Source organism: Lontra canadensis, unplaced genomic scaffold (assembly GCF_010015895.1).
Source record: "Lontra canadensis isolate GAN:19392208 unplaced genomic scaffold, GSC_riverotter_1.0 scaffold35, whole genome shotgun sequence".
Taxonomy (NCBI): Eukaryota; Metazoa; Chordata; class Mammalia; order Carnivora; family Mustelidae; genus Lontra; species Lontra canadensis.
In genome coordinates, this window is record NW_022631029.1 from 17033042 (window position 1) to 17044768 (window position 11727).

General features: G+C 41.5%; 1 protein-coding gene across 1 annotated transcript in view; it reads right to left on the reverse strand.

The window, feature by feature from the left end:
• The window catches only part of FHIT (fragile histidine triad diadenosine triphosphatase), a 292737-nt gene extending 281902 nt beyond the window's left edge, over positions 1–10835 (reverse strand). The window contains exons 1-2 of the mRNA XM_032868459.1: positions 10061–10835; positions 7468–7497 (exon numbers count right to left, since the gene is read on the reverse strand). Coding sequence (XP_032724350.1) covers positions 7468–7497; positions 10061–10111 — 81 coding nt within the window. The 5' untranslated portion in view covers positions 10112–10835. The remainder of the gene's footprint in view (positions 1–7467; positions 7498–10060) is intronic.
• Positions 10836–11727: the final 892 nt, after the last annotated feature.

Sequence of the window (11727 nt, forward strand, 5' to 3'; positions counted from 1 at the left end):
CAATGTTATCCTAAGCAAAGCAAAATAATACAGATTAATCTGTGTTGAGGGTGACAAAATATTTACAAAGTCTCTCCTTGAGCATCTTCCCCTGTGCTTACTGGGCAACGTGTTCTCTAGGACTAGCTGGCCACATGATACAATGGAGCGGGGCTCTCAGACAGGCCTAGGTTTGAATCTCTGCTCTATTGTCAGTCAGCCGCATGTGGTTTGATACATTACTCTACCTCCATACACCGTGGTTTCCTCAAGTGTAAAATACCAATGCCCACTGTTATGGGTTTGGAGGATTAAGTGAAAATTATAAAACTAAAGCAAATACTTATTCAGATGTACTGCCTGCCAAGGGCTGTTTTAAAGGCATTTACATGCATTAATCCCTTTGGTCTCCACAACACCCCTAGGAGGTAGGGTATCACTGAGGCTCTCACTTTAACAGTCTATAAATGAATGGTGGGGCTAAGAGAGGTTGACTTCTGCTGGGTAGTACGACTGACTGGTAAGGGAAGCTCTGTAACTGAAACCAGGCCATCTGGTTCCAGAGTCTTCCCTCTTTGTCAGTAGGTGGAATCCTGATGACATTTCCCCTCCGTCCTCACTCCATTTCCAGCATCCCCCATCTCATCTACAGAAGCTGCCTGTGACACTGAAAGAACAGAGAAAAATAAATAAATAAAGAGTAACCAGAAGACACCAGGGGGCTTGGGTAATTTTTCCTTCAGGGCTTTGCATGACATCATGCAAATCAAAATCAACTCTTTAGAAATGGAAAAACACAATGATTTGATAACCTACTTAGAAGAAGGCTGGAGGTTTAACAGGAGAGAGAAAGTTTCCAACAGGAGACAGGCAGGGTCATGGTTCCTTTCTCCTGCCTGGAGAGCCAGGCACCTGAGGTTGTGTCCCCAGATCACCAGAAGGGGAAGGAGAGTCAGACACACATACATGTCAGAAGGGAGGGGTTTGGAGGTGTCTGCTCCCACATGTACACCTAAACCCATCCTCTGAGCACCAAAGTCGGTTTTGGGTTACCAAATTCAGGTAAACTGGATTTACTGTGAGAGAAGAGATATAAATTCTCAGGCAGTTCCACAAGATAAAAGCTACTATGTCCTTAAAATACTAATTCTTCTGGCAGTAATGCAGGCATGAGATATAAACACAAGAGAGGCACTTTTTGTCACAGCTTGAACCAGAGGATTAAAGTTCTCTGGCAAATTACAGCTTTCGTGAAATTTCTTTACAGATGAAAATAATAAATAACAGTCACGTAAAATCATTTTCATTCTCAAGGTATCTGTTTCTCCATTCTGTGTGCACCAAATTTTAGGAATTCATTTGGGGTGATGGGGTGCCTGGGTGGCTCAATTGTTACCTGTCTGCCTTTGGCTCAGGTCATGATCCTAGACTCTCAGGATAGAGTCCCATGTCGGGCTCACTGCTCAGCAGGGAGTCTGCTTCTCCCTCTGACCCTTACCCTACTTGTGTTTTCTCTCTCTCAAATAAATAAATAAAATCTTAAAAAAAAAAAAAAGGAATTCATTTGTCTTGAAAGCAAGGAGTTATATGGAGATTCCTCTCTATCTTCTCATCAGTTCGATGCTATGCACTAGACAAGGTGTGCCTGGGAATCACTTACAGTGTCTGTTAAAATGCAGAGAGTCCTAGGTCCCATGCCAGACCTACTGAATCAGCATCAGGGGGCAGGCAGATTTCTGCTTTGTGAAAACCTACATCAAGTAACTGAAGTATACTGTTGGTTTAGAACCATGAGTTAACCTATTACTGAGGGGTACAGCAGAGGCTAAAAAAACATCAGGGTAAAGATTTTTTTCTCCCATTAAATAAGGTAGGTTCTGAATATTCAACTGGTCACTTTTTATAATAAATTCAAAGTTGATATTAAAAAACACAAGTCATATGATCAGAAGAAAGTTTCTCAAGAATTTAAGCAAAATGGCAAAAGTTAACAGTGTCAGAATTCAGAGTGTGGTTGTGAACTTATCAGAGCCACAGATAATCTCAATGCCAAGTATATTCTCTTTACATCCAGTCTTTGTCTATTTTCCAGATGAGAAAACTGAGGATAAGGTTAATATTAAGAGTCATGCACAAGGTCCCAGGGGCAGTATGTGGTGGGCTGGTCTATTTATTCATGTTGGTTTCTCCTCACATCACTCCGTACAATAGACGATTCCCTCCATTTGAAAAATGAAGGCATAGATGTCCAGAGAGGTTAAGAGTCCTGCCCAAAGTCACACAGTAAAATAGCAGAGCTAATATTTCTACGGAACCTCTGACTGACACCAAAGTGTATTAACTATGGACTTCACAAAAAGCTAAAATGCCCTCTTTGCTCATGAATTGAAAAGATTACCAAATCTTCACTAGAAAATCTTCTCTAGGACTGTAGAGACCTCTCAGTAAATGGAAGCGTTGCTTTTGTTTTGGTTTTAATTTTTATTTTTATAATTTTTTAAAGATTTTATTTATTTATCTGACAGAGAGAGAGAGCATAAGCAGAGGGAACAGCAGCGGGAGAGGGAGAAACAGGCTCCCTGATGCTGGGCTCGATCCCAGGACCCTGGGAACATGACCTGAACCAAAGGCAGACAATTAACCAACTAAACCACCCTGATCCCTTGGTTTTAATTTTTAAATCACACTTTTCTAAAGAATTCCTTTTCTTATTCTTTCTTTAGCAATCTGAAAAGTAACTATTAATAAACCAATAGTTATTAAGACACTTCCCACTGCCTTAATATTAGAAAATTAAATATCTAAGTAGGGGACTCAAGTGCATAAACACAGAAAAGAGTAAGCAAGCATATTCCATAAATAGTTCTTATGAGATTCTAGATTACCTGCCTGCCATAAATTTCTCACTTTAATATACCTAAAACACCCTCCCACCCAAAGACGCACATAGTAATTACTCTAAAAGATAGCTCACATTAAACTTTTTTTTTTTTAAAGATTTTGTTTATTTATTTATTTGACAGACAGAGATCACAAGTAGGCAGAGAGGCAGGCAGAGAGAGAGAGGAGGAAGCAGGCTCCCCGCTGAGCAGAGAGCCCGATATGGGGCTCGATCCCAGGACCCCGGGATCATGACCTGAGCCGAAGGCAGAGGCTTTAACCCACTGAGCCACCCAGGCGCCCTCACATTAAACTTATTAAGGAACATCCTTTTTAAAGGGTAGAACACTGCCTTTAATGGTTTGGCTAGCTGAAATTACATTTTGGAATATGATTTGGGGACCTGATTAGTGGAAATTCTGGTCTTTGTCAGTGATGCCTGAAATAAAGGGGATTCTTGAAAGAAATCCCAAGAAACCCAGACCCCTGACTGCACACTGAAATGCAAGTACTTATCATCTACCGCTCCATGTTAATTCAAGTTAGAAACTGACAAGCAGGGGCGCCCGGGTGGCTCAGTTGGTTAAGCGGCTGCCTTCAGCTCAGGTCGTGATTCCAGGGTCCTGGGATCGAGCCCCCCATCGGGCTCCCTGCTCAGCAGAGAGCCTGCTTCTCTCTCTCCCCCTCTCCCTGACACTCTGCTTACTTGTGCTCTCTAACTCTCCGTCAAATAAACAAATAAAAAAATATATAAAAAAAGAAAAAAGAAACTGACAAGCAGAGGTTTGCTGTATCAAAGTCCCATTATCTTCCCCCCATACCACCCAAAAGGGCCATAGTAGACAATGACAAAATGCAGGTCCTCAAAGGCTACCATTTTTGAGGAGCTATGGAGATATAGCTATAGATACAAAAACAGCCACACAAACAAAAAACAAAACAAACAAACAAACAAAAAACAGTAAGGAATGTCTTGAAAGAAATCAAATAAGGGAACAGGATAGGGAGTAAAGGCTTCTGCAGAACCACTTCAGATGGGGGAAGGGAGTCAGAAAAGGTTAATAAAAAAGTGGCATATGGCTGTAATGTATATACGGTGATATGCAGACGTATATTATGAGACATGCCTAAAGCCAGAAAAAAGAGATTGTCTCTCAAGCCTGCAGGATGCCCAGACAGTTGCAATGACCACTGGGTAGATAGCAGGGCTTTATTACTTTTAAATCCAAAAGGAGACTGAATAATGAACTGAAAAATAGGAGGTCACTTTTTTACTTCCCCATTCCCTTTCCTGCTACGAATTACTTACTAAGTACATGAGACCGCTCTTGCGCTTTGCAAAGCAGCATCGAAAGTCCCCGAAACAAAAAAACCTTACAGTGGCACCACGTTTAAGAGTCTCACACAGGGGTACACCTTCACTAACAGTAACAACAGTGGCTTCAGGGGAAGAGATCATTACTGGGCTTACTGTTCTCACCACCCGAGACACAAATGGTTCCGAACCCAGGCATCGAGCAGCATACCAAGAGTCAGACGCAGAGGCAGAGATGAAGCCCACAGTCACCATGTGCTCCCCTGGCAGGCTGTCAAGTGCTACCCTGAAAGGCGCATCTGGGTGCATTTCAAAATACGAAATGCTCGGTCTTGAACTGCGGGCTCAGAAGCTGACAAGTGAATTCTGAAGGGGTTGCCCTGCTCCCTGGAGGGGCTGGCTCCTGGAAGGCTGGCTTCCATGTGTCAGGGGGATGTGGCCCTTACCAGCTAGTATTTTATCACCATAAAATAACGAGGCTGATAAACAGCCTCGCTCTGAAAAGACCCATATGGAGTGTTGGTTCAGGAGGAAGATTCCCAAGCCCCAAACACAAAGATTTAGAATGAGAACTGATAGGGTCAACTTTTTTTTTTTTTTAACTAACACCAAAATTACTGTTAATGCAGGCAATATAAGGCATGTACTTGGAAAAACATAGACAACTTTGCAGATGTGGACTTCGTCGAAAAGGACAGTTTTCCAAACTCTGTCATATGCCGGTCAGGGTTTCATCGGCATGTATATGGTTGTGACCTTTTAGCCATTTTATATTCCACAAAGGTTATAAGAGGACCCCCACCCCCCTCCCACAGCATGGGGGAATTCTGTGACTGGGCTGGAAACAGGTGAGAGATGTCCACAGCAATACAATCTACTAATTCAAAAATATAGAATTATTAAAAACACCACCACCACCACCTTATGTTGAGTAACAACAGTGGTGAGGATAATAATCATATTCAACACTTCATGTATGAGCCCTATAGGCCAGGGGTTACCCTACTGAAGCTAACAAAACCATTAACATTTTTGGCTAGATAACTGGGACACCAAAAATGTAGTCACAATTAGAGTCAGTGAGTCTATGGCCTTGGGGCCCAGCCCTGCTAGACGTGGCTTTGGTTGGTTTTTTTTTTTTTTAACTGTATTTTATTATTCTTTTTAATTGAGTTAGAGTTCAAATACGATAAAATCATCCATGTTAAAAAGTACGATGCACTGGGTTGTAGAATATTCGCTACATTGCAAGAACATCACCACTATCAAATTCCACAACATTTTCGTCAACTTAAAAAAGAGACCCAGACTCCTGAGCTGTCACTCCCCACGCCTTCCTTCCTCCAACCCCTGGCAAACGCTCACTGACTTTTTGTCTCTATTCGATGCCTGCTTGTATAGGACGTAATTTTAATGCTCCCTTCAGAATTTCCAAGTGAAATTTTGAGATATTACATATATATTCATATAAATGTTATGAGATGTTTAATATGTACATCATCTCAGTCTGTGCATTCTCCCACATTATTAGCTATGCTTCTACAGCTGGACTTCCAACCGCTGAAAGAATTCTGTCAAACTAGATAGTGCACACAGCATCTAACTAACTCTAGTGTTGTTGGAATCTACATCAACCTGTTGAGGGTTTGTTTGTTTTTTTAAGGTTTTATTTATTTATTTTTGAGAGAGAACATGAGTAGGGAGGAGGGAGAGGGAGAAGCAGACTCCCTGCTGAGCATGGAGCCCAACGTAGGACTTGATCCTAAGACCCTGAGATCACGACCGGAGCCAAAGGCAGACTCTTAACTGACTGACCTACTCAAACACCCAGCATACGGAGTTTTTAAAAAACTAGCAACCAGGTTTAAACACTGTGTTTTGTATTTCAAGAAACAATTTCAAAAAGAAGCTACACATATTCTTTTTAGTGGCTGCATGTTTGGAAGCTTGGCATGGAGGGTAGACAGTGGGTTGGAGGGAAGCTTTGTGTCCCTTCTGTCCCTATGACATCATATGTCTGGAGCAATCAGGAGGCTAGCTCTTTTTTATCACAAAGAATTTGATGGCAGTCCCTATAGGGCATTTGTTCCTCTGAAGTACTTCCCAGAGATTCTATTTTAAAAGTCCCATAGTAGCTCTGTTAAACATTAAAATCATATGCAAACTAATATCAAAAAAAGACTATTTTTTTAAAGATTTTATTTATTTGACAGACAGCAATCACAAGTAGGCAGAGAGGCAGGCAGAGAGAGGGGGAAGCAGGCTCCCTGCTGAGCAGAGAGCCCAATGCGGGGCTCAATCCGAGGACCCTGGGATCATGACCTGAACCGAAGGCAGAGACAACCCACTGAGCCACCCAGGTGCCCCAAAAAAGGACTATTTTGGGGGGGAACTGTTTGGAGCCAAGCATTTCCTTAGCCACTCACAGTCAGTCTCGAAGTCCTAAAACTGTATTTTACAAAGTATCACATTAGCACCCTGGTTTGACTTCCTTCCGATTTCTAGCACTGGGAAAAAAAAAATAGCCTTTTCTATGATTTAGGTGTAGGACCTAACTGCAGAGGAATTTGCATTTGTATGAAGGGGGCTGAAACCCAGCTTCAGAATCAGCCAAGATTTTATTATTTTATTTTATTTTATTTTATTTTATTTTGTTTTGTTTTGTTTTATTTTACTAGCGAAGCAGAGAGTATCCTAATAAATCCTCCTTTCCTCTTTCAGCACAGTTAAAAACCCATCTTTGAGCTCCACTGACTCCATTAGGTTAGAACCTGGGTATGAGGTACAAAGGGAGGAAAATTAGAGGTATGTGGGTGGAGAGAAAGAGAAGAAAGAGAAGCAGGGCACGGAGCAAAGGAGAAGTGTGGGCTAGCACCTCGTGTCGCCTGGTGCTCAAGAACAACAAGGCAGAAAGAGGGTGTGTGACAAACACAGACATCCCAGCTTCACATGGGACCCGCCAGTCCACATAGGGCTCACCTGTACCCTGCACATGACCTCACCCGAACTCCTTTGACTTCAGTCTCTGTTTTTGGACTTCCTAATTTAGCTTCTGTTTTAGCGTTTCCGCAATACTAACTTTACTACAAAAGGTAAATGTCTTGTAAACTAATGGGAAACATATTGCTTGGCATAGTTTATAATGTCAGGATTTATAGCTCTAACACTGAGGGTCTTTCTGACCTCGAAGATAACATAATGAACCAGCAACGTGCTGCAAATGGCTCAGTGTGATTTTTATTAGTTCTCATAATTGCTCCTTATTAATTTGTATGCACGTAATAAGCACTCACCTTCACAGTCTGTCCAGCTTCAGGCCCATCCTGGAAGAAGGGAAAAAAAAATAGATAAATAACAGGGTGATACTAGATAGATGGTATCTCCTGCTTATTCAGAACTATCTCCCGTTAATAATTTAGAACCAATTTCATTGTGTGTTAATTTATAGTATTCTCATGGGGACCATTCACCTCGAATGTGTGGGACCAGACAGTTCTCCATTTCCGACTGAGAGTAAGTGAGAAGTTATGTATAAAAATGATATAAATTATCCAGTGAGCCAACCCTCTTGCCACTTTCCATGCTCTTTGCTCTTGGCTATGGTTTTAATTGCATTAAAGAAGGATGGAAATGTTTGGGGAGGTAAATTATCACACCTTTTGGTTATCTTTAAATCAGATGTAGTTTAATTAATGTCTGATTACTAGAGATCTCTACTCAAAAAAAAAAAAAAAACAAAACCCAAAACCAAAACAAACAAACAAAAAACCCTGCTGTAAACATAATCCATTAAGCAGGAAATGGGTTGTCTTATATGAGAAGATCACCCAAGAGTGGGCCCTCTCTGACTGTCCTGACCTTAGGAGCGGGGATAGGGGAGCATTCATTATTGCTGGGCCTTTTTCCCATCCTGGTTCCTCCTCTCAGCTTTTTAAAACCCAACAAAACTATTGGTTTAGCTGAAAATAAGCTAACTTGCCCAGTCATCATCATAATACAAAGCAAAAGCAAGTGTTTAGCGGGTTTGAGATACCAAGCAATGCCTACAGTCAAAAACTGTAAAACTAAAATAGAACCCTGCAACTTTTAGCCAGTCTTTCTACCTCTGCAACCCAGACTAATGGGTAAGCATGTTTGCCCTGCTGTGGCCAAGATGAAGTAGAACTCTGCATCAGTGGTTTTCAAACTTGAAGTCACGGCCCATTAGTGGGTCATGAAGTCAGCTTAATGGGTTGTGATCAGCACTAAAAACAAATCAGATAATACAACGAAAATGATTAGAGTACACTGAAAGGGTAAATGCTATTTTGTAAAACTCTGGTTTCCTTTGTCTATATATGTATCCATGGGAAGGGAGGGTCACACTGCTGTGGAATAAATATCCTAGTGTGGTTTAAAGCTTTAAAAGGTCTGAAAACATGGCATATATGAAAGTACTCCAAGTGTTATGCACAAGTTAGTTCCTATGTTTATGAGATTCACTTTCTAGTAAATCATGTTAGATAACTAGCCCTGGCTATTTCCAGTGAATGTGAATTTTCTTCTAGCATTTCATTTAACACCGACAGATGTCTTCAGCCACTTGCCTTCCATTTCCTTCCTTCTCTGGAAACATGATTTGTTGCATAAGCTTGATAAACCGACCCTGAGATTAATTACCTGCATGAAGGTAACTCAAGTGGTTTGACATACAACACACACACACACACACTTTAAGGGGAAGTTTACTCTCAACACAGGGTAGCAAAAAAAATTTTTTAAAGTGTTTTTTTTTTTTTGTTTTGTTTGGTTGGTTGGGTTTTTTAAAAGATTTTATTTATTTACTTGACAGAGATCACAAGTAGGCAGAGAGGAAGGCAGAGAGAGAGCGGGAAGCAGCCTCCCTGCTGAGCAGAGAGCCAGATGTGGGGCTCGATCCCAGGACCCTGAGATCATGATCTAAGCCCAAGGCAGAGGCTTTAACCCACTGAGCCACCCAGGCACCCCTAAGAAGTGTTTAACAGCAGTTTTAGTCCAAGCCTTTCATAACCTGAAAATAGTGGCCTTCTTTATCTGTTGTCTTTGAAGGTCTGTGGTGGGGAGATGAGAAGGGTAGGAGGAGGATGGCAAGTATTCTGCATAACTAAACCACCTAGGTAAAGGTATCACATGATGGAAGAAGCCAATTCTTTCCAAAGGGTCCCTGCAGAGTCATCCGATTTCAAGGCTGTTGAGGACTTTAATAATTAAGTATTGATAGCCCCCACTCTTCCCATGGGAAATCTGAAGGGGCATAAGATATGTTCTATTGATTTACTCAATTCCCACAACTGATGACTCACCACAACCTCCTCCTCTCACACTTTGTTCAACCTCTCCCTAAAAATCTCCAGTGATCTGGGGGAGGAGGGGGTCTCATTTTCTTCCTGGGAAGCAGGCCACACAGAATATCCAATCAATCCAGCTTCATACCAATCCATAATCGATCACTGGGGCTTGAGTTAAAGAGAAAAGGAACCCTCTGAGGGCAGTTTCTACGATCCTAAAGTAGAAGAGGGCTAGGCCCATGCAGTGCTCAAGACGTATTTACCATGCAGTAAAAATGACTTGCCCAGCCCCAGTTCTGGGAAAAGATCTGGAATGTCTTATTGCCCATGAAATCACGTGTCTATTATTCCCACCTGCTTCGTAAACAATGCCGTAGACAGTGTCTCAGCTGACAGTCTACAGTCCACCTTGGGGCCCATGGGATAGTAGGGCGGTCCTGGATTAGATACACCTTTTTCTGCTACTGTATAAGACATGAACAACTCACCTTACCAGTGAGATGCCGCTTAAAAGAGAGAGAGCCCAATGCTAGGGGGTGAAAAGGAAGAAAAATAACTTCTGAGCTATCCGTACACTCACCTGAATGGAAAATGTGAGAGAAGTCCCCTGGAAATGCTTCTCCACCACCATCCCGACCCTCTGGGTCACCTGAAACAAATCCGCCACCTCATTGGGATGCAGGTCTCGGAAACGCTCCACCGGCCGAAGGGGACACACGAGGACATCTGTGGTGAGTTCTGTTAAGGCACACTTCGCTTGCTTTGGGTAGTATTTTTACCAAGAAATTTATACCCCTAGTACTGAATCCCCTTGGCCAAGGGCCTGAACTCTCAAAGACTAAGGAATAAAAGAACAAATATTTATCAACCACCAAACTCCAAGAAGTTCAAAAAGAGCTTATAAACATGGTTAATTATACTTGGATGGCGCACTGAAGAAATTCTTTTAAGGGAAAGGGACATTAATGTTCAGAGAGACTCAAGTACTGGCTGAAATAATTATGCCAAGAGGCAAAATCTATTCTGGACCATTATCTCCTGACCCCAATTCGAAAGCTCTGTCTTCTCCAGCAGCTAAAGGCACTGGGTTGGAAAAGCAAGCAGACTATCCATGATTAAAATTTTAATTTCAATATCTCTTTAGAGAAAAATGTAATAAAAATACTATAAGAGATGTTTTATTTATGTTTAAAAGGAGTGTCGACATTCTGAAAATGTACCATGCCCTTCATTTCTGATAAGAGATGTGCCACGTGGTTAAGCAATTTATGACAAGTGTTCCTCAAGTTGATTATTAAGAATTCAGAAAGCCAGCTAAAGGTAAATCATTGACTTAAGAAAACAGGGTTTTTTGTTTTGTGTTTTTTTTACTTAGGCAAACAAAACCATCTTAAGACAAGTCACCGTAGTTACGCTATTGGCCTGAACAAACAAGATCTAAAGAAAAAGAAGATGAGTTTGATCGCACGTTGGTGGCAAATCAGTACTCAATGTTACAGCATCAATAACATTTCAGTTGTCTTTGTATTTGAACTCCTCACATACGTGTGGCTACATGCATACAATCAGGCATATGTGTGTGTGTGTGTGTGTGTGTGTATACATATACACACATATTCATACACACAAACATACACAGACAGATATAGTAATTTTTGTTTAGTTTTCAGGTACCAGCAGAGGAAAAAAAGTGTTCTAATGCTCTTTTCTGTTTCTCTCTTTTTTTCCTGTTTCTTGTTGTTTTATAAGAGTGTGCTTTGCCTGATGCTAAGCTGCTAAGGGGCATAATAAAACCCCAATTCTAGGACTGCTAGTCTCACCAGAATATCAAGCACTGTGGCCCATCATACTGGTAGGACTCAGAGCCCAAAGGGAAATGCACCGAGCTCAGCTGGGTGGGCCTGATTTCCATAAGAGAAGAGGGAGGGGGGCGGAGAGAGGAAAAACTGATTAATTTTGCTCATAATCAGGAAATTCATGTCAACGGTAAACTAGGAAAAGGGGCATTTGTTTAATCTGAGTTCATTTTTCAAGAGAGGAGAAGGGAAGCCTTCACCCACGGGGCATCAGATACTTAAAAAGATAATTATCCTTCTTTGGCAGGGCTGCTTTATTATCATGGGTCAATGAACCGTTTAGAAATGAAGAATTTCCTTTCATTTCCTTTTAGCAGATTGCCAGCCTCCACTCCCACTGAGTTGCCTTTTCTTTGTTAAGAGACCTTTTCCCATCATCTTCCTTCCAGCA